At 37.1% G+C, this 24,184-nt stretch overlaps 1 protein-coding gene across 1 annotated transcript; it reads right to left on the bottom strand.

Annotated features, from left to right (window-relative positions):
• Positions 1-1,511: 1,511 nt before the first annotated feature.
• On the bottom strand, positions 1,512-23,419 carry LOC127448191 (cystathionine beta-synthase-like protein). The gene is made up of 15 exons (XM_051710543.1): positions 23,285-23,419; positions 18,844-19,191; positions 18,015-18,121; positions 12,051-12,185; positions 11,650-11,729; positions 11,129-11,333; positions 10,875-10,966; positions 8,936-9,061; positions 7,716-7,800; positions 7,514-7,619; positions 6,304-6,381; positions 5,935-6,069; positions 4,456-4,564; positions 4,094-4,178; positions 1,512-2,676 (listed from the first exon to the last, which is right to left on the bottom strand). The coding sequence occupies exons 2-15, from the start codon at positions 19,182-19,184 to the stop codon at positions 2,540-2,542; spliced, it is 1,821 nt and encodes a 606-aa protein (XP_051566503.1). The 5' UTR covers positions 19,185-19,191; positions 23,285-23,419; the 3' UTR covers positions 1,512-2,539.
• Between the last annotated feature and the right edge of the window lie 765 nt (positions 23,420-24,184).

The raw sequence follows: 24,184 nt of genomic DNA, 5'->3' as shown, positions 1-24,184 counted from the left end.
TAAGGCCTGCACTCCTGAGTCTTCTCTTTACTGTTGTACATGAAACTGGTGTTGAGCGGGTAGAATTCAATGAAGCTGTCAGCTGAGGATATGCGAGATGTCTATTTCTCAATCTAGAGTCTCTGATGTACTTATCCTCTTGTTCAGTTGTACATCTGGCTTTCCACATCTCTTTCTGTCCTTGTTAGAGCCAGTTGTCCTTTGTCTTTGAAGACTGTAGTGTACACTTTGTATGAAATCTTCAGTTTTTGCCAGTTTCAAGCAGTGTACAGCCTTCATTCCTCAAAACAATGATTGACTGACGAGTTTCTATAGAAAGCTGTTTCTTTTTTGCCATTTTTGACCTAATATTGACCTTAAGACATGCCAGTCTATTGCATACTGTGGCAACTCAAGAACAAAAACAAAGACAATGTTAAGCTTAATTTAATGAACCAAATATCTTTCAGCAGTGTTTGATATAATGACAAGTGATTTTCTAGTTCCAAATTAGCAATTTAGCATGATTACTCAAGGATAAGAAGTTGGAGTGATGGCTGCTAGAAATGGGGATTGTCTAGATTTGATCAAAAATGACTTTTTTTCAAATAGTGGTGGTGCTGTTTTTTACATCAGTAATGTCCTGACTACACTTTTTGATCAGCTGAATGCCACTTTAAAATTAAAGTACCAATTTCCTTCAGAAACAGCAAATATATATATATATATATATATATATATATATATATATATATATATATACATACATACACACACACACACACACACACACACACATTCTTTATGGTTAGTTCATGATGCCTAATGCATTGACTAATGTTGATTAATAGAAACTTATTTTAAAGTGTTTCCTTTATAAGATGGTAATTTAAGATATTTAAAGGTGTAAAAAAAATTTTTTTTTTAAATGTGCAGGTTTGATAATTATAGGATTTCGGATCAGGATAATGTTTTAACAGTGTAATGTAGACTGAACATAGAGTCTGGAGAAATATTGGGAAATTCCTCAGTGGGGTCCAAAACTCTGAGATCTTATTAAAAATCTTTTGTCTCAATTTGATCCCATAAAGTGAAGGTTTAAGTATTTAAAAATAAATAATAATAATAAAATAAAATACAAAAAGAGAAGATTAAACATTATGACATAAACTGAAGAAATAATGTAAAGATTCTGCACTATTTCTAGGTCACTAGTTAATAATATATGTTGTATACAAGTAATAACATCACAAATTGCTCTTAAGAACACACAAATCATGCTGGACAACATGGATCGTCAGGTTTTGCATAAACTTGTGGATTCCATACAAACTCAACTACATGCTGTCATTAAAGTAAAGTGACTAAGAAAATAAATGATTCTTTTACAATTTTCAGTGTAAATATTTACTTAAATTCTTATGCTGATTAATATAATTTCAATGAAATCATATTAGGAAAGTATGAACAATAGACACATTGTCACTTATGGCAGGACTCTTGTGGGAAAGAGCAGTCAAAATCACCTCTCCTTCAGGAAATAAAGCCTTTATTTGTAGCCAGTACTTATTACAGTAACCAGATTCAAGAAAAAGCTAAATCAACTTATGCTAAACAACATAACAGAAGAGACACATACATTCTGAGTGAGAGACCTCCAGCAGCATTAACTGAAACCGTAAACATGAGAGCTACCTAATGCACCCTCACTTACATTCATTTAATTCACATATTCCTATATACACACAGTCATTTTTCTTTACTCTTTAACAAAGAATATTATCCAGTCTCTACAAGTTGCAGTTTTTCTTAACAGGAGGTCAGAATGATAGAATGTTTTTTTTTTTTTTTTGCTCAAGCCAGAGTGGTCTGTTTAAACCGCTGTACTGGCAAGTCCATACCACCCTATTATTTATTTACATTCAGCATCATATCTTTGAAATCTTGTTTCAGTACAAGAAAAATCACCAAGTCTCCCTGCCTGGGTGCAGTTTGGTTTGCAATACTCACCTTTTATTTGCTTTGTCAGTCATTGTTAATCATGCCTGCAAACTTCCTACACACTGCAGAGATCACTGTGCTAAGAAGCAGAACATGAATGGTGAAATTTAATCACTGTCTGTTGGAAACTACTGCAGTCACTAGGAGGCAATATACATCTAGATTAGAAAGAGCCTGAATGCAGCCCCATCACAAATACTTCAGCTAAACTAAATCCCAAACTATACTGCATGCAGAATTGTTGGAAGAATAAAATACATAATAATTTAAATATACAAATCTTGAGAAAATCAAAATAAAACAAATCTGCAAATAGTGGTTCATTGAATTGTGAGATTACTTCATTATGGCATTTAACAAAAGAATGCACATGAGGACCAAAGAAGAATGAGATCTATCAAGAGACGGAGTACAAAATCTGTCAAATGACCTGTAAAACTATGTTGATTGGCTCTTACAGAGAAAAAAAGCATAGTTCTTATTTATGATTGAGCATGCTACTTTAAGAAATTATATATATATATATATATAGAAAAAGCAACACTCCATGTTTGGTCGTTCACAGCTCTTCAGACAGAGAGCACTCAGACAGAGAGCGTTCCCTCCTCTCACGTGTAGCCACGTAGTTCAGCAGGTCAATGGCTGTCACAACCCCAAACACCATCTGCCTCATCTTGGGGGATCCATCACTCATGTCTGTAACACAGGAACTGCAAATCAGACTGCTGACACCAGCCACTGCAATGACAACTCAGACAACATTCTACTGCATTTTATCTGCTTGGTATTTTTTTTTAAACAGATTGGTCACCCAAAAATCCTCATGGCATTCCAAAATGCTGTTCGTGAATGCTGCCATTTGTTCGGGTTAACAAAAGAGGAACATTTTAAAGCAGCTCTTTCCTGCTCAACAACAAAGTAATCATAGTGACCAAAATCTGTCAAGCTTCAAAAATAAAGCACCATAAAATTAGTCAATACAACTTGTGGACTATATTCCAAGTCTTCTGAAGAAACAGGATAGTTTTGAGTGTGAAATATGACTTAAATGCCATTATTCATTGATAATAATCTCCTCTGTTGCGGTTTTCAAATTAAATATGGCAATATAGGCACAATATGTGATTTGAGATTTGAGCTCTCGAGTACCAGCGGAGGGCAAGATTTTCAGTGAATAACAACTTTGTTCAGTTCCTTACAAAAAGCTTTCAAATTGCTTTAGAAGAGTTGGAATATAGCACAAAGAGTTTTATAGACTACTTTTATGGTGCTTTTATATTGTTTTTGTCCTTGCTGAAGCTTTACAGGCATGGTCACTACAAAGTGTTGCAAGGAAATAGCTTTGTTTCTTCAAAATTCTCCTTTTGTGTTCCATGGAAAAAAAAAAACAGCATACGTTGAAATTACAAGAGGCTCACACAGGTATATTCTTGAGAAAGTATTTTTTTCTTACCCAGCATTTACAGGCTTGGGAAAGTTATGAAAGCATTTTTTTAAAAGCCTAAAATAAGGCAAAGTAGATTCAAGTCTGTAGGCTTTGATATTTATTAATGTTTGTCAAGCTTAGTTCGAAAAATCAAAGTTCAGTATGGTGCCATGCAAACACTTGGCAGAGTATGCCACAGTAGGATACATGTCCTTGAACAGGAACACCATGTAGCAACATTCTGCCAAAAAGAGGGCATAATTATCTGGGATCCAGGAAAGCAAGTGTTCAATGTCAGGACTCTGTGCTGTCCTAGAATAAGATCCATGAATCAGACTCTTGTTTTAGAATAGTGCTGCTGTTTGTGAGGAAAAACTTGACTCAATTTTTTACCTGTTAATTCAGTGTTGAGATTGTAGATGCTTGCCTTACAATAGAATGCTGTGTGCTACTTCCTTTACACACCAGACTGAGATTTTGAGAACAGTGCAACATAGTTTGATTTTATACACTCACAGGTGGCTAATGACTAGCAATTTTATTTCAAACCTTTTATTATTCATGTTTTATCACACATTCTTTGCAGCACATTTAACATGTAGGACCAAGAAAAGACTTAAAAAAAAGAAAAAAGATTAAAAAAAAAAGGGAAGATGTGGAACGTAGTTGAGGTACTTTATTACTTACACTGAATCTGTTCATGCACAACAAGGGCGAAATGGTCTGTCTCAAGGATACGGGAGAGTTTGCCCAGGTTATCAGTTAGATGCACCTAAGAGGAGAGAGAACATTTTCCTATCAAGGGATCTGATTACCTCTGTCTGCACCAGTTACTAAAAATGATTCATTAATTCAACGCAGAATTATTTACTTTTCCAAGACTAAGTAGCCAAAACAACAGATATATTTACTAGAAAGTGATCCAGCATTCATTTAGAGCCAGACAAAATAGCCCACACTGATAAGGCTGTCCTTCACACGTTGTGTGAATACTTTTGCATGCTCCTTCTGCTTCATCTACAGTATGACAGAAAGTTGTGTGTGCTCACCTGTTTAAACTGTTTGTAGAGAACTTTACTTATAGCATCAGATGGCCTGACTTTCCCAGCCAGAACAGAAGAGAGCATGTTCCCCAACGTGACCATACCCAGAATCTGCCTACAGAGACAAAACCAGACACCATACTTAAACAGGCCTCACACTTCACATCACATCGGTTTTATCATTCTGATTCGTTAAGGGTCAATGATGTGACACTCATTTTTATCCAGGATCTTTTAAGTTATTTAAAATGTCATTATAAATGTAATTTATACAGATAATGACTTTAATTGACTTCTTCTATAATGAACATGTTTTCAATTTCTAAATTAAAATTTCTTTATTTTTTGTCCAAAAAGATTGTAATATAAAATGCTGAAGCCTCATTAAAGGAATATTCTGGGTTCAATACAAGTTAAGCTCAATTGACAACATTTTTGGCATAACACTGATTACCACAAAAATTATTTGGACTTTTCCCTCCTTTTCTTTAAAAAAATGCATAAATCTGGGTTACAGTGAGGCACTTACAATGGAAGTGAATGGGGGACAATCCGTGAACATTAAAATACTCATGGTTTCAAAAGTATAGCCACAAGATGTAAACAATATGCATGTTCACATGATAAAATCACTTACTAACCTTTTGTGTAAAGTTATAGACAATTTTACAACTTTGTTGCCATGACGATGTAATGTCTACAAACCCTAAAATGACTGTAAAAATTACAATTTAAACAACTTTATAGGTCAAATAATACATGAGTTTTAACAGAAATGTGAAGCTTATCATTTTATAAAAGCACTTGCATTAATTCTTCTGTGTTTAAACACTCCAAAAATTGTCCAAAAAAACCCTCCATTCACTTCTATTGTAAGTGCCTCACTGTAACCCAGATTTTTGCTTCTTTTTTTTTTAAAGAAAAGGAGGGACATGGCAAAGTTATATTTTTGTGGTAATCAATATTATTCCACAAATGCTGTTGATTGAACTTAACTTGTATTGAACCCGGAACAGTCCTTTAAAAGGCTATAAAATAAAAAAAAATAAAAAGTCAAATGAAAATCAAGAAAACGTCTTGATAATCATGATCCAAAATTATATTTTTTTACCTTGAAAAATAGGTTTGAAAACATTTATTAATGTTTACTTGGTTCCACCACTCAAGTCATCAAATAAAAATTTATGTAAAAAAACTGTGTAAATGTTTTCCAAAAATGCATGAAACCAATGTGTAATTCTAAGATTACATTTCTAAGAACTTGGCCCATGCATGAATATTTGGTTGAAACATCCATATTTGTCATTGAACATTATGTGTATAGCACTAATATTTCTCTTGAAATGTCCTTATGTGGCAATAAATACACATTGTGACATTCCATTAATTAAAGTGATTAGTACAGATAAGTGATCTCCTCAAGGACAGATGATTTGACAAACTGGTCAAGTTCTGGATTAACCGGTTTCTGGATGAATAACCTACCCGGCCTCGTCCACCACAGGTGCTTGGTCAAAAGCCTTCACTTTCAGAATCTGAATGGTCTTCTTAATGGACACAGAAGGGAGCACAGTGAGAGGGGCAGAGAGCCGAAGTTCCTGCAGAGTTAAGTTCCACCACCTACAGAGAGAAGGGGGCAGGGGGCAGGGAGTAAAGCCCATGGTAAGAAGAGACACACACATACCATAGTAATTTAAGGGCCTGGTATCCTGCCTCTACATTTAGAAACTTAATTGTAACAGTACTGTAGCCTCATGTAATAACGGACTCAGATTTTTATCTGCCGAGAAACTCGTAAATGACAAGGGTGCTTCCAAAGAGAGCATGTGTACGTGCATACGAGTATGTGCTCACCATGGCTTGTTGACAACAAGATCCTCCTCTCGCAGGAAACCTTTTTCACACATCCACTTATCGCTAAGAAATTTAGACCTGGGGGGACAAATGAAGCAATCAGAGAAAGTCTAAACACACAAAAATGTACTTTCTGCACAGAACACACTGCATACTATTTCAAATCGGATGATTAAGCATGCAACAATGAATGTTTAAAGCTGTAGTTTTATGCAGGAGAAGTCCTGTTATCTCTGAAATAAATACAATACTTGTTTAAATGTTTTTAATCAAATTGTGAATACAGTACATGTCCTTACTGTTAGCAGCCCAATAACAAAACAAAACAAAAACCACAAAGGACATTTTAAATTTGCAAATTATATCGCTTCCAGTTCATTAGTCACTGTCAAAATAAGAGTCATAAATTACATTTTAATAACTGTGTTTTAATTAAAATATTTATTTGCTCACTGAAGGGGCACTTTTTTATCTAAACTATAGAAATTATTATGTCATCCTTTTATGTCAAGTACTCAAAATGTAATAAATATATTAACATAAAAAATCTGAATAATTAGATTTATAATTTTTTTATTTTTTTTACATTCAATTATTATGTTTAATTATAGAGAATTTATTACCGATTAAATTAACAAAGATAAAATGCATACATTTTATGTGATAATACGTATATTTCGGCCTAGAACAAAATATTAAATGAATAGTTCACCCAAAAATTAATATTCTGTCATCATTTGCTCACCCTCATGTTGTTATAAACCTGTATGATTTGTTCCCCAGTATAATTTCCTTTTGAGTTCCATGGAAGATAGCAATTCATATGGGTCTGGAGCAACATGAGAGGTAAATTATGACAGTATATTTATTTCTGGGTGAACTGTCCCTTTAAGAAATGCATCAGATTATACAAACTGTAAAAACAAGCTTTTTTTTTTTTTAAACCACAACGTTACAGCTGCATTTGTCACATTCAGTGGCATTTTTGCCTCAAGTTCTCAAGAACTTCTGACCCTGGTGAAGTCAGTGTGTTTGCATACTGCATTCGTAGTGGGTGAACAATGGTAGCATGCAATTCCTAACATACCGGCTGTCTAGGTTTTAGTCTAAAACATCACAGTAGCATTGTAGCTTAATCTACCAGGCAACACAAAACACACATTCACAGCACCGCTAAGCATATTAGAACTCTGGGAACACTTAAGCGTACATGTAGTTGCGGATGGAGTCGGGCAGGATCACCACACAGCGCTGGCCTTCTTTCAGCTCTTTGGCTACGTGCACCGCAGCAGATATGGCTGTGCCTGAACTGCCACCTAATAGTGAATGAGAACAGAGCTTAGCTACGCACCTAACATTTCACACACATAAATGTGAAAGACTACAAGTAAATGCAACTTCAAGTCGCATACCTGAGAGAAGCCCCTCCTCTCTGATAAGCATTCGAGACATGGCAAAAGACTCGTCATCATTGGACTTGTACCAAATATCGATCAACTGAGACAAAGCAAAAGAGCACATACAATAAAAAAGTAGCTTATCATGCGTCACTGACTCCTCGCTAAGCTCCAACACCCTTGAGTTACTGTTGCTCACTCAGACAAATATTACAAACAGTGTGATTTTAGTCAGTAAAGGCTCGTAAAGTGGGATTTCTTTTATTTTTTTTAGATATTATTATTAAATGGGCTAAATAAAGTGTGACACTGCAAAGAATGATTAATCAGAAAGGTTTAAATTCCACAGCAATATGATTAAACACTGTGGAGACTGCATATCACAATTGAGGCAAAAACTATCACAGTCAATTAAAAAGGTAAGAGAAAAAGCTTGACTAATAATATGGTGGATGGTAACAGTTGCTAAGATGGGATTGATCATGTGGTGCTTAAAGTGATAGTTCTCCCAAAAATGAAAATTCTCTCATCATTTACTTAACCTCATGCCATCCCAGATGTGTATGACTTTCTTTCTTCTGCTGAACACAAATCATGATCTTTAGAAGAATATTTCAGCTCTGTAGGTCCATACAATGCAAGTGGTGGTCAAAAGTTTGAAGCTCCAAAATCCACATAAGGGCAACATAAAAGTACTCCAGACGACTCTGGTGGTTAAATCCATGTGTTCTAAAGCGATATGATAGGTGTGGGTGAGAAACAGGTCAATGTTTATGTCCTTTTCCCTTCACTTTCTCCTGTTTTTGGTGATTCACATTCTTCAAGCATATTGCCCCCTAATGGCCAGAGAGGAGTATTTATGATAAAAAATGATTAAATATTGATCTGTTTCTCACCCACACATCATATGGTGTCTGAACACATGGATTTAACCACTGGAGTTATATAAATTACTTTTATTCTTCCTTTGTGGATTTTGGAGCTTCAAAATTTTGGCACCCATTCACTTGCATTAAATGGACCTACAGAGCTGAAATATTCTTCTAAAAATCTTAATTTTTGTTCTGCAGAAGAAAGTCATACACATCTGGGATGCCAGGAGTGTGAGTAAATCATGAAATAATTTTCATTTTTGGGTCAACTATCCCTTTAAGCAAAGGGTCAGTTGCCATCAGTAAACATCAAACCGTCATTTCGAGCATGCATCAAAATCTGATGTGTAAATACACACTTACAGATCGGTCCAGGACAGTGGGGATGAAGTCATAACCGATGCCCTCCACCTCATACTGAGTTATATCAGTCTTATTAAGCTCCTCTGGCTCAGCAAGTATAGAGCCCTCAGGGTCCACTCCAACAATCTGAGGCACAATGACACAGACATTTATTATGCATTTGTGACAGACAGAAGTTGTGGCAAAGCAAGTGCATTTCTTCACAGTATTATCGAAGCTAAAGTGCAGTATGTGTTGTATGCAGATAAATCTGGAGGGAATAAAGGGAATTCCTCTTGTGACTACATAATACGAGTTAGTTCATTCAAGGGCAAATTAATGTGGTTGAGCCGCAGGCTTGGAAGTCCTGCTGCTGAACAGACACATACTCTAAGCTGTTTTGGGGTCAATCAATGCCAAATGAGAAGGCCATGGATGATGAAAAGGAGGAATTCTGTATCAACGTCTATTAACCGTTTAAAAAAAATGTTTATTTCATTTTCAGTATTTCAATTAAATCACTGTAATTGTCAAGTGTTGTAATCAAGTAATACAATATTTTCCTTACAGTTTGAATACATGCATGCGCACACATCTCGATCATATAGTTTTCAGACATATTTTTTATTTTTTTACAAATATCCTCAAGTTTTTATGGGTTTGTTCCTTTTGACAAAAAGGTCAAAATATCTCATATTTCTTGTCACATAACCACTTTTGACTGGCAGTTAACTGTTCAAATATTAATAATATTTTATTTACAGTCTTTTTATTAAAAATTATTTTCTTACATGAGACTTTATCATAGAAGAGGTGTTTTTAAGTCTGAATGTATAAATTTTTTTGCACATGATAGAGTTCGTTTAAATACACGTTCTTACACCAATCATGCTTAACAAGCACACAATGTGCAAGGTCATGTGAACGCCTTAAACAGTGTTCTTAATTAGTCCATAAACACTGACGGTCAAAAACTGAGCAAAAATAAATAAATAAAATAAAAATAAAAAGATCAACACTGGAAAACAATTTGCCCATGACCCTGATTTCACTCTGCATGTAAACATCTTTACCAGCATTTTTACATGCTTATCCAATGTGTGCAAGTGTTGTGCGCATGACTGTTTAGATTTTGATGTCAATACAGTAGAAAAAACAATGATTTCAAACATTATGTAAACAGTTTTATTGCGTTGTTGGATTCTTTGATTAAGCTGATTTATCGGTTTATAGTTGTGCATGTAAACATACTCAGTGCCCTTTAAAGGAAGAATATCTCAGCTCTGTAGGTCCATACAATGCAAGTGAATGGTAGCCAGAACTTTGAAGCTCCAAAAAGCCCATAAAGGCAGCATAACAGTAATCCATTCAACTCCAGTGGTTTAATCCATGTCTCCTGAACTGATTCAATCGATTTGGAGTAAGAACAGAACAGAATATAAGTCCTTTTTCACTATAAATCTTGACATCAGCAGTCTTCTTGGCAATCATGATTTCAAGCTCGATTACACTTGCTAGCGCCGTCTAGTGCTCTGCACATTCGTCAAGCACTAGGAAGCGAAATCAAGCTTGAAATCCTGATCGTGCCTAGAGACTACAATGGCAAGGCGTACATTGAAAAAGCGGTTACAGTTTGGTCTGTTCTTACCTAAAACCGACTGGATCATTTCAGAAGAGTGGATTAAACCACTGGAGTCTTATGGATTACTTTTATGCTGCCTTTATGTGCTATTTGAAGCTTCAAAGTTTTGGTCACCATTCAGTTGCATTGTATGGACCTACAGAGATGAAATCAGATCTAAATATCTTAATTTGTGTTCAACAGAAGAAAGAAAGTCATACACATCTGCCATGGCATTAGGGTGAGTAAATGATGAGAGAATTTTCATTTTTGGGTGAACTTTTCCTTTAAATAGAAATACACTGATATGCAGAATTTGTGAATTGATCTGAGGCTTACCTTGATATTACTGCATTTCTCTTTCAGCTTGCGAGCGATGCCAGTGATGGTGCCACCAGTGCCGGCTCCAGCCACCAGCATGTCTACTTTACCTACAGAGAGCAGACACAAACACACTGTGTCAACAAGTTGTAACTGGAACATCCAGACATCTGGAAGCAATCGAGCCAAATGACTCTTGACGGAGACGGGTGTTTATTTTTGACAAAGCACTAATAGACACAGCGCTGTGCCGGTACAAATATTATAGTTACCATCACACTGCTCCAGAATCTCTTCTGCAGTTGTGTCGTAGTGAGCCAGAGGGTTACTGGGATTGCGGTACTGGTCCAGAATGTGAGCATTAGGAATCTCATTCTTTAAACGCCAAGCCACACCGACATGAGACTCAGGAGAATCAAAGTGGGCTGAGGTAGGGGTTCGAACAATCTCAGCACCAAGAGCTCGGAGAACATCCACCTGAGAGCATGTAAGGAATCTGAATTAAATTGACCACACCTAACAGGATCTTGAAATGGAATTTTAAGTGGAATTTAGTGAACTGGACTTCAAAGCAGTCGCACATCGGATGAATTTTATTCGTCCAACACTGCATTATGTTTACTACTTCAATTCAAATTTAGGAACTGAAATGGAATTTAAAAGGCACTCTCACTTATAAATGGCACAAAACCCGGGTAAGGGATGCACAAAAACAGATGCCCACAAACAGAAAAAACAAAAAAGTCACATGCACCTGTATTATTACGAGTATTTACCTTTATAACAGTCTCACCTTTTCCATACTCATCTTCTCAGGCATGACAATGATGCAGCGATAACCTTTGACTGCCGCTGCCAGGGCAAGGCCAATACCTGACAACACACACATGAGAGAGAGAAGTAATTTTACACCGCTGTCTGAGAATGAAGTAATAAATGATACACGTACTGAATAACACTGTGCAGACTGCATTTTTTTCTTCTTTGAATTGTAATTTGAATGCCAGGCTGGGTGGCACAGAACTGGTTTAACTGGTTTAACTTAACTGTTACTAAAAAGGAGTAGAGGCAGCTTTTCAGCATGGCACAGTTGAACATAGTCAGTAGTTGCTTTAAAGGCCAATAATAAAAAACACGCAATGAGAATAAATACCACAAGACAGCCCAAATGGTGGCGCACACATACATACACACCTGTGTTTCCTGATGTGGGCTCAATGATGGTGTCTCCAGGTTTAAGTAAGCCATCTCTCTCAGCATCCTCTATCATGCGCAGACTGATTCTGTCCTTCACGCTGCCGCCGGCATTGAAGAACTCACATTTAGCCACTGAAATTTCATACAGAAGATATTGATATGAACAAGTCAGCAAAAACCATTTGTAAACCACCATTGCCTTTTTGGATTAAAGACATGTTCTGGGTCGAATTCAAGTTAAGTTCTATCGACAGCATCTATGGCATGCTGTTGATTACCGCAGACTATAATTTGACTTAAACTAAAATTACATTTACAGCAATGTATTTACAATGGATGTCTTTGGGGCAAGACATTTCAGAGTTGAAAAGTAGCAATGTGCAGCTTGTATGTACTGTTAAGGCTCTTATATTAATTCTTCTGGGGGAAACAGTGTGTGTGTTTGTATGTGTGTGTTTTGAGCTATAAAATGGTCTGAAATCATCTTTTTAGTAGTGAAACAATTGTTCTATGTGGATTACCTTCTGGTAATGTGCTAATGACATTATTTACAGTATGTGGGTGAAGTTTTCTCCATGTAAATGGAACTTTGAGGATAGTTACGGCATGTCCCTTTCTGGCATTCTTGATCAGATCATGTGAAATTTTTGCAGTCACGACAGGGGTTGAAAGATTGGATTACAACTACACAGACAAAATTTGTAAAGGATACTATCAGACTAGTCTGTACAATAGCCAAGTACAATATCCAATCTTGTGGCTAAACTTTTAAAACTTTGTGCATTTTAACGTTCATTCCAATGCCCCTTCGAGAGAGAAAAAAAAAACTGAAATGCTTCCACGAACTAGGAAATGTTCTTGCAGTGGAAATTATTGAAACTAGAACATTCCTTTAATGTGGAAAAACCTTTTACGGTGCGAGCACAACAAGCACATGACCCCATTTTGCTGTATAGGCCCATTCCTACTGGTGGTACTAAAGCCCGTTTTAGGTACTTTTCCCCAGGACTAGTGCTTTTCATCGCTTTCGCACCTGAGGAACTATAGTTCCTTGAAGCCGTTTTAGGGGATATTTTTAGCTCCTACTCCAGGGTAGATACTTTTGCTGCATATAGGAACTGTGGGAATGTGGGAGGTGCTGCAGCCTATGATTGGTCAAAACCTGCATTGAGAAAGGTGAGGAGCTCCACAGCCACCGTTAGTAAACAAACTATCTGCTAGCCTGCTACTCAGAGAATTGCGCTAATTTTACAATTCCCTTAACAGAAATAACATATAACAAACAAAGTATCCAAAGAGAATCACCCGTTTCATGTATATGTGTGTGTGTGTGTGTGTGTGTGTGACTTCATCGGGAGATACTATTTGACTTTTCATTGCATCTGTACTGTGTGACTATAAAGAAAATAAAGTGATTTATGGATAACTACATCAAATTTTTCCTGGGATGATGGATATAAATAATCAGATGTTTGACTTTATTATACACTAAACCGTCATGAAATCAAGTTTACATAAGGGAAGTATTGCGTGCCTGTTACTGTGAGGTTAACTTGCATCAAGACGTCTTTTTTAAGTGAATGATTGAGTATTTCAATACAGTAATTTATGCTGAGTCATAAAATCCTTTATTGCAAAAGATTGTGTTGATCAGTAGGTTTATATTGCATTTTCAACATGTTGTCCACGGAGTTCAGCATGTGCTGCATGGTTAAAGAGCGCCTCTGCCGCCTGGTCTCATCTCTCACTCCTGTGGCAGCACGAAGCACCGCACGCGCGGATCACGCGCCCAGTTTAAACTGTAACCTGAAGACACAGGCTGTATCCAAAAACTGGAAAATGCTGCCTTCGGAGGCTGAATAAAGAGGTAGGATGAAATAAGATGCTTTTTAAACTGTTTGGAGCTCGTGCAAACAGTGTCACAAGAAAAATGTTGATACTAGATGACGTCACTACGGGGGTTACTTTGGTGTGTGCGAGTGCAAGAGAGGAAAAGTCTCCTCGGATGTCCCGTTCCTTGTAAGAGTTCTCATCTAGAAAGATACTAAAGGAAAACTACCAGGCCTGTGGGTGGGAAAGGGCCTTAAAATCTATCCTCCCTGTCCCTACTCTATCCCAACTACACACACACAAATGCAGATATATCAAATATACCTACTCAGATGTAATTAGTCAGCTAATTCCAAGTCTCCAATTCCAAAGCCTCTCATCTCAGCTGGCCAAAGAGTAATCCGTTTCACATGAAATCGCTAGATGTATTGAATCCCCATTATAAAGCTTATTAAAGTATTTAGAATCCAAAGGCTTTGACTTCTACACAATAACACTTTCAAATGTTGCTTGTTAAACTAAAGAGGGGATTAACTGCAGGCCCAGACACTTTTCACCAAGCGGCTAAACTCGTTCACCTTTCACTAAAGGAAAGAATGACTGCAGCCATTTTGTGAGCCTTTTGTGAGTTCAATTATGGCATAGAACAGACTACAGAATCCTGTTCTAAAAAGATCAGATACACTTTTTCAAGTATGCTTGGGTAAAGATCCTGGGAATTCAAAACCCCATAACTCTTATGACCTTAGCAGTCTTCTCAGCAGGGTGTGAAATTTGCCAAATGCGGGTACTTTTTTTGTGCAGTGGTAAGTAATATTGCCTACCTACCAGTGCTAGCCAACGTGTCAGGCAACCTGTTAGAAATCTTCAATTGAGATTTGACAGGAAATGCCATTGCTTAGAAGCAACAATGCATACTTGAAGAAACACATTTGATTGTATTTTTAAAAATACAGTAAGTACAACAGTAAACACAACAGTAAACTCAACACAACAACTTTAGGGGAGGCCTGAAAAAAAAAAGAATAAAAAAATGAATCGAGAGTGGAATGAAGTGGACCAAAAAAAGATTCGTTTTCCATTGTAAGTCCATTTTCAAGACCAGGGACAATGTGAAAAGAACTGAGTTTTTGGTCAACTTAAAGACGTCTTGAGTGGACCAAAGATGTCTGCCTATTTCTTATTATATATAGTAAGTTCTCTTATGTTTCAATTGGAAATATATTGAAGTGGCTGGTAAAAGTCAAGCATTCACCAGCCACAGTGCCTGGTGGGGAAAAAAGAAAATATCCCTCTCAGATTCTGCGACTGAATATAGTCAGTCTGGCAACGCTCACTCTCTCACATCCTCCTCAGTCACGAATGAAACCGAACACCTGCATTCCTCATACCAGTACAGCAACCCCTTACTTCCCATAAACACAGCTACCAAACCCAACCACACGCCGACACATGCATTTTAATGGCTGCCTTAAAGATCACATGGTCTCTCAGGTCCTCATAGTGCATACACTACAAATAATTAAATGCTTGCTTCTTGAAACTTCTTATATTGTATTTTTTTATATATATATTTTTCTAGTTTCTCTGTGTATCATTTTATCTTGTTGTACTTTTTATCTATTTTCTCCAATTAGTTTTGAGCAAAAGTATGTGGACACCCCAATGCCACACCTATATTTGTGCTTGTTGAGCATTTAATTTCAAAACCACGGGAGTAAATAGGGAGTCAGTCGTTCCTAAGAGCTTCCACTCTTCAGGGAAGGTTTTCCACTAAATTTTGGAACATGGCTGTTTGGATTTGCTCCCCTTCAGGCACAAGAGCATCAGTGCCCTCAGGCAATGCTGTTTGGTGATGGGGTCTGGCTCGCAGTCAGCCTTACAATTCATCCCAAAGATGTTCAGCGGGGTTCAGGTCTGGGCTTTGTGCAGGCCAGTCAAGTTTTTGCACCAGATTGAGTTAATCATTTTACTGGTGGCATCCAATGACAGTCCCACTTTGAGAATAACAAAGCTCTTTGGAACACCCCATTCTAGGTTTGTCTAAGACTGTATGATCATATGGTTGAATTGATACTTGGGCTGAAATGATTAGTCGACGTTATCGACAATAAAAAATTGTCGACCAAAATTTTCATTGTCGAATAGTCGATTGATCAAATTTAACGTAACGAGATCACATTAAACTAATGATGAGGCATGAGAGCAGCACTGCAGTTCGTGCCTGACTGAGGAGAGGAAGAATTTCACAGCTCACAGTCCAGATGCACTCAAACTTTCCAAACAGCTTCAGGTGATGTAGATCGCAAAGTCTGAGGGAATAATACAAAATAAGTAAATAAAGAAACACTTCGTTGTGGAATAAGTGAAGCCGGAGCTGCCGCTCCGCTGAAGCAAAACTTGCGTGTCGAGCGTCTTTAAAGGAAACACCCCAGCGTTACATCATAAATGCAGTTATATTTAAAGCGTTATAGCTTTATTAAAGTTCAAATAATAAGGCAGCTGGTCATGTAAATAACTACAAACTCCGAAACTGGTGGTCAGCCCCTCTTCTATGAGTTGCGTGAAGTGTCCCGATCTAAGGGGGAGAGATTGAAACTGCACCCGGCTGATGTACACTCTGTCGCCGGGACGCTCATCCCACGAACGCACATGCTTAATGCTGCTAGATTATAACGTGATGACTCGTGACTTATTGAATCATAATATATGCGTCACTGTGTGTTTATTTTCGTGAAGAAAATTGGCAATACGCAGCTTTATTAATAAGAGAGAGTTTGTTTTTTTGTAAGTAAAAGATGGATTGAAGTGAACAGAAAGGTGAGAGAGGGTAGTCTTTGCCCCATAATACACTGCAACAAAACACATTTTTTATTTGTTTTTGTTTTGGCTTGTTTTCCAATATAAATATCTAAAACTCATTTAAAACAACGTACATTTACTTTAGCAGCTATACTGCAGAAGAAACAATTGTTATCTGAGAATGTTGAATATAATATTAAAAATAAAATATTTTAAAATATCTAAAAATACTTAAAAAAAAAAGATGCATTCACCTGAGAAGCAGCATATAAGATATTTAGACTTGCTTTTAGAGAATAGATCTTGAATATAAATATATTTTGTCTTTACTGCACTCGCAGAAGTATAACCATGTGAAAAATACACATATACAAAATTCACTTAAATTTAAGATACATTCTCTTAAAGCAAGTCTAAATATCTTATATGTTGCTTCTCAAGTAAATGTATCTCGGAAACAAAAAACACTTGATAACAATAGGATTTTTTGCAGTAAAGTATTTTTGGCGGGGCCTGGGTAGCTCAGCGAGTAAAGACACTGACTACCACACCTGGAGTCGCGAGTTCAAATCCAGGGTGTGCTGAGTGACTCCAGCCAGGTCTCCTAAGCAACCAAATTGGCCCGGTTACTAGGGAGGGTAGAGTCACATGGGTAACCTCCTTGTGATCACTATAATTTAGTTTGCTCTCGGTGGGGCACGTGATGAGTTGTGCGTGCATGCCGCGGAGACTGGCGTGAAGCCTCCACATGCGCTATGTCTCCATGGTAATGCGCTCAACAAGTCACATGATAAAATGCGCGGGTTGAGGGTCTCAGACATGGAGGCAACTGAGATTCGTCCTCTGGCACCCGGATTGAGGCGAGTCACTACACCACCACAAGGACTTAAAGAGCACTGGGAATTGGGCATTGCAAATTGGGGCAAAACATTAAGTAAAAAAAAATATATTATATTGTCCTCTTTATTGTTAGTAAGCATGTTTAATACAAACAGGCACAAGCTGAATAATCGGTTAAAAGCTAATGATTAATCATTGCAATAATCACAGAATAATCATTAGATTAGTCAGTTATCAAAATAATCGTTAGTTGCAGCCCTAATTGATACATATGCTAGTAAAGGGTGTTACTGAAGTAGCAAAACCTGTTAATTAGGAGACAATGTCCACGCACTTTTGGCCATATAGTGCTTTTGTTTCTGCTGTACAGCACCTTGGCTCAACTTCTGTTGCTTTTAAATGTTCTTTTAAAAATAAATAACTTGACTTGAAGGCTTAACCCAGTGTGAAGACACAATTCCTCTTCACCTTTAACATTCAGATACTCACAGAGCTCACACTTGAGGCCAAACATTTTGGGAATCTTGTTCATGCGGACCAGTGGGGTCTCTCCAATCATACTCAGAATGTTGGGAAGGATACTGGGGGTCTTTTTCCTGGGAGAAAAGGGAAAATATTTTGGTTACATACACGTATGCTACCACAAACACACATTGGGGCAAATGTTAACCATCACCAACAACAAACTTAACAAAATGACTGAAATCACTATGACTCTGCAGACTGTGGATTACCACACCTATCTTTCTCTCTTAATAGTGTCGAATTTCTAGTGTCATTCATCCTGAGAAAACACTGTTTTTAACCACTCTACATGACTAAGCAGATCTCTTGTTTATGACACTGACTAGCATGTTATGCAAAAAAAGAAACAATGCAAAAAAAGCTAACAATTAAATACAACAAGATTTGAGTATGGACATTTGCCAAACAAAGTTAAGAAACTGCTGAATAATCCCAACCAATATTTCTAGCAACTGCATATGGGACTGAATGTATTGTGTTTTGTGTGTCATGTTTAAATTAATAAAAAGAAAGGGCTTTATTTCCTTTTGTAAATTAAATTAACAGTTATTAGGGGCACTGTCTAGCATGTGGCTATGCACAAGGTACAACAAGGCTGTCTTGTTCATGCTTGATGCATTCAATCTTGCGTGAACCACTACGAACTCGCACACTGTCTAATGCACTATTTTACGAAATTACAGGTAGTGTGGAGAAAAATATCAGCAGAACCAGCACGAAATAGCAACTTTAAATTTACACAACCCAGGTACAATGAAAAAGTTCAATTGCCTTTATGGTGCTACTAGCTTACCGTTGGTAATGGTTGTGGGGCGACTCTGTGTTTGGGTCACCGAGTTTCCAAGTGCATCTGCTGGGCAAATCTGGGCGAATCCATTTCCTCTCCATGGTGACCTCAGGTCCGTTCTCCATATGCTCTTCGTTCATGCTCTTTACATTATGACCATTTGTTTCATTCATATGGGAGCTATTATATCCAGTCTTGCCATTCAAGATTGCTTCTTCTTTCAGTTTGCCATCACTGTTGATCACAGGTTTTCCATTGGTGGAGTCCCCATTCTTGAGGACCTTTGCAGCATGTGGGCAGATGGGCTCATTCCCAGCTGTCTCTGAACTAGATGGTACTGATGGCATGTCTTACCTACAAGAGCAAAAATATCAAAGAGTCAGCAACCAGGTTTTCCTTTATACCTACTGCTGTAAAGTTCTCCAATTACCTAAATGACAGTCGTAAATATTATTAGTAGACATTATGCAACCAACATCCAGCCCCCATTAATATGGGTGTATCACTGTAGATTTTCACTCCGATACAGTTGAGTACAGTAGTCGAATCATCCAAGCTCTTATGTAACATCAACAGATCACAACATGCCACAAAGCCAGCTAAACCTTTACCAGTACCATCAATGTCTAAAATACCCTATAATTCCAGTGCTCAGACATTCACCGAAAATATACTTGCTCATACAGCTCAAATTCAACCTCCAATCTTTTACAAGAGAGGTGTGCTTTATGTGGAGAAACTGTACTAGCCTAAAGGCATTAACTAAATGATGTAGCTTTTGTAGCTTCATTTAAAAGCTTTGATAATGTTGTCAAAGTGTCCAGAAGTACAAGGTGCCAAGTGCTCAGAGACATGGCCACGGTCAAGAAGGCTGAAACACGACCACCACTGAATATATTCACAAGTTGAAGCGTCAAGATTGGGCAAAGAAATACATGAAGACAGATTTTTCAACAGTTTTATGGACAGATAAAATGAGAGTGACTCTTGACGGACCAGATGGATGGGCCCGTGGTTGTATCACTAATGGACAAAGGGCACCACTTCGAGTCAGGTGCCAGAAACGTGGAGGAGGGGTACTGGTATGGGCTGCTATCATTAAGGATGAGGTAGTTGGACCTTTTCGAGTAGAAGATGGACTGAAACTCAACTCTCAAACCTACTGCCAGTTTCTGGAAAGTACTTTCTTCAAGCAGTGGTACAGGAAGAAGTCCTCAGCATTCAAGAAGGCAATGATCTTTATGCAGGACAATGCTCCATCACATGCATCCAAGTACTCCACTGCTTGGCTAGCCAGCAAGGGCCTCAAAGATGCCCAAATAATGACTTTGCCCCCTTCCTCACCTGACTTAATTCCTACTGAGAACTTGTGGACCCTTCTTAAACGTGGAGAAGACAGTACACCTCTTTGAACAGCATTTGGGAGGCTGTAGTTGCTGCTTCAGCAGAAGTTGATCGTGAACAGATCAAGAAACTGACAGACTCCATGGATGGAAGGCTCATGGCAGTTATTGAAAAGAAGGGTGGCTATATTGATCACTGAATATTTAAGGCCAAAAATGTTATTTAATTGTCATTTTGTGTTACTTATTTGTTGCACCTACTCTAAAAATTGAGAATAAACAATTGAGTTGGGAGAAATTATTTTTGTATTTTAGTTGCCTAATAATTGTGCACTTATATATTCCCCTGAGAAGGACAAAACTCACTTTTTCTTTGTTAGACATTCAGGTTTGATGTTCAATAACATTTTGGATTGACTGAGAGCATTGTGTTTGTTCAACAATAAAATTAATCCTGAGGAATACAATTTGCAAAGTTAATTTTGGGGAGTTGTCCAAACTCACTCCCCCATCTGCTCCTGATGAAAGCATGGATAAGCAAAGGTTGATCCCTAATAAAAAAGCTATTACTACTGATCAAAACATGAGAACGGAACGCCCTTTGGAGATCCATTGTGTAACCTGCTGTGAAACTGTCAATGTTATCTCTGTGAAAAACCACCACAAACTTTTCTTTCAGTACACAAACACATCCAGCAGGAGCTGGAGATGGCTAGATATCTCTTGAGAACCAAACGGCTGTGCTCGACCATGGTTATGCCTAGCACATTGGTAGGTTTGCCGGGAAGCAACTCTTACGCAAAAAACTGCGTGCCGAACCACAACACCAAATCAGCTGTTTCGCAAAATGTACAAATCAGGACTCACTGAGCTTCTGTAAGAGTTAAAAAGACCCAATAATTAGGTTTTTGTTCTAGAATAACTATATTGTTTTGTAACTTTTAACACTGTCAAAGTGTACGTTCGCAATGAAGAAGAAAAAAGGAACTCGCACAGTCAGTTACTGACTGGCAAAACTCTGTCTTCTGCTAAAAGATATAACCAGACAACATCTTAAGTTACAACCATACCAACGTCATACACATTCTGAAAAAAAGTATTCAGCTAAACACGATAAAGTGACTTCTGCTTTTCACGGACACCCTTCAGTGAACTCGTGAAGAGTGAATTTCCACACAACTGAGAGGATGCAAAGCAATGCTAAGCCTGTACAAAGTGAATTAGTTTGTCAAACAAAGCTGACACTACAACTCGAGTTAATTTCTTACGTGTAATGCTTCCCAAAAATGTTCCCAACCTGAACAAAATGTATCACTAGATAACCAAAGATGTAATAACAATAGGAGAACACAAAAAAAGGACAAGAAATTTACGGGCTGGTTATTTGAGATCCCAATCACTTTTGAACAAACTGAGAAGACAAGCAATCCAAAACATTTATATAATTGCCATATAGACATGATATATTTTGAAATACAGGCTACATGAAATATACACCATAAAAATAAAAAAAACAATAATAATATTTTAAACAGCATTCTGCTGATCTACAGTATGTATAGACTTTATAATTAGCCAATCATTCACACTGGTTTCATTATATTTACATATATATATATATATATATATATATATATATATATATATATATATCTTTTTTTTTTCTAAATGGAATATTTATGCTTCACAACATTTTTCAAAAAGATGTTTAGAAATGGAGAAAAGCTTAAAAGAAATTGTAAGTTTAAGTTAAATAAAGTTAGAGTTATTGTATTGTTACAGTTATAGAGCAGAAGATACTTTCTCTTATATGTCATATTTATTATTTATATTTTAACCTAAAATCTTGCTTTTAATTGAAAAACATAAATAAAAAAATACCCATAGAATATAAAAAAACAAGCACTTAAATTAAGTCTCAATATGCAGCGTGTTTGATGGGCTTTAACAAATGTGTCCAGACATGCGGCTTAAAGGGATAGTTCACCCAAAAATAAAATCCTTTCATAATTTACTCACCCTCGTGTCATCCCAGATGTTTATGACTTTCTTTCTTCTGCAGAACATAAATGAAGATTTTCAGAAGAATATTTCAGCTCTTTTGGTCCATACAATGCAAGTGAATGGGTGCCAAAACTTTGAATCTCCAAAAATCAAAGTCAGCGTAAAAGTAATCGATAAGACTCCAGTGGTTTAATCCATGCCTTCTGAAGCCATATGATAAGCGTGAGTGAGAAACAGATCAATATTTATGTCCTTTTTTTTAACCATAAATCTCCACTTTCACTTATATTCTTCTTCTGTTTTTTTGGCAATTTGCATTCTTCATGCATATCACCACCTACTGATCGCAGCTTGTCAAAGGTGGAGATTTAAAGAAAAAAAGGACTTAAATATTGATGTTTCTCAACCACACCTATCATAGCGCTTCAGGTGATGGATTAGACCACTGGAGTCGTATGGATTACTTTTATGTTGCCTTTATGTGATTTTTGAAGATTCAAATTCCTGGCCACTATTCACTTGTATTGTAAGGACCTACAGACCTGAAATATTCTTCTAAAAATCTTCACTGGTGTTCTGAAGATGAAAGAAAGTCATACACATCTAAGATGGCATGAGGGTGAGTAAATGATGAGAGAATTTTCATTTTTGGGTGAACTATCCCTTTAAAAGCATTATATGAATATTAGTTAATGATAAATAATAAATTACTCCAATTCATTCTACATTAAGATCTCAGTCGCAGGTACATGTATGTATGGCATGTTAAGCATAATTTAACGACATTAATGAGAGAACACTAAAGGTAAGATGGTGCAATCGCGGCTGCGCTAATCGTGATGCGGTGACGCAGGGGTCGATTTCATCATGCTCGTGCCGCACTCAACACTAGCATCGCACTCTCATCATTTACAGCGTGCGAACAACATTTCATTAAAATATAAAAACTCAAATAGCTTCAGACCTATTCACCATCTCTATACATCATTGTATCTTTGTGTGGCATGTTGATCTCCCGTGTCTTTGTTAAGATATTCCTTAAAAAAAAAATGTATTTATGTTTAACAGCGGCTTCCATGCAAACGGACAATTTTACTCACCTGCGTATCAGATAGTGTAGAAGTCGCAAGTCAGTGAGGTCCGATTACACAGATGAACTGTCCTTATGTGAAAAGAAGTCGGCTTTCCAGTTCCTCACTTGCGTTAAAGAGGCAAACAGGCGTCCAATCGTGAAGCAGTATGCCTGGTTGGTGGACCGCTGATTGGCTACGGCGGGGGTGTCTGCGCTCTCCTGTTGACCAATCACATATCGACATTTAGTCGTGCCCTCGACGCGTTTAAAAGCCCCGTTCTGCTGTGCCGCTGGAGCAGATAGGAGTTGTTTCTACCCTCGTGTCGTTTTTACGCCCAGCATCAAGTTCTTTGAAGTATGCACATATTTTATGCTTAAAAAGCACAAGTTAAAAAACTTTTAAAGGAATATTCAGTGTTCAATACAAGTTAAGCTCAATCCACAGCATTTGTGGCATAATATTGATTCACAAAAAATATTTTTACTTCCCCTCATTTTCTTAAGAAAAAAAGCAAAAATCTGTGCTACAGTGAGGCACTTACAATGGAAGTCAATTTCTGAATGTTAAAACACTCGCTTTTTCAAAAGTATAGCCACGAGACATTTGCACTGTACATAACAGATTGTATTAGATTTGCACTACCCATGTGCATGTGTGTCTGTACGTATGTGTATAACTATTTTTTATTATTATCTATGTCTTGCTGCTGTTTTTGTATTGTTTATGTATTGTTGTACACTGGAAGCTCCTGTCACCAAAACAAATCCCTTGTATCTGTAAGCATACCTGGCAATACAGCTCATTCTGAGTCTGATTCTGAGACAAAACATTTATAGCCAATTTTACAACTTCATTGCATGACGAAACCCGAAAATGACTGTAAAAATGTCAATTTAAACAACTTTACAGCTCAAATAATACAAGAGT

The sequence above is a fragment of the Myxocyprinus asiaticus genome, chromosome 11 (assembly GCF_019703515.2).
Source record: "Myxocyprinus asiaticus isolate MX2 ecotype Aquarium Trade chromosome 11, UBuf_Myxa_2, whole genome shotgun sequence".
Classification (NCBI taxonomy): Eukaryota; Metazoa; Chordata; class Actinopteri; order Cypriniformes; family Catostomidae; genus Myxocyprinus; species Myxocyprinus asiaticus.
This window is presented reverse-complemented; position numbering and strand designations above follow the sequence as displayed.

What these genes read in the sequence shown, in the direction of transcription:
- LOC127448191 (XM_051710543.1), bottom strand. Translation starts at nt 19,184, where the DNA reads ATGCCATCAGTACCATCTAGTTCAGAGACAGCTGGGAATGAGCCCATC. An exon ending in TGGCCTCAAGTGTGAGCTCT is followed by an intron (nt 12,186 to 18,014) that starts GTGAGTATCTGA and finishes ATGAAATTTCAG; the next exon opens with TGGCTAAATGTGAGTTCTTC. An exon ending in GCCCACATCAGGAAACACAG is followed by an intron (nt 11,730 to 12,050) that starts GTGTGTATGTAT and finishes GTGTGTTGTCAG; the next exon opens with GTATTGGCCTTGCCCTGGCA.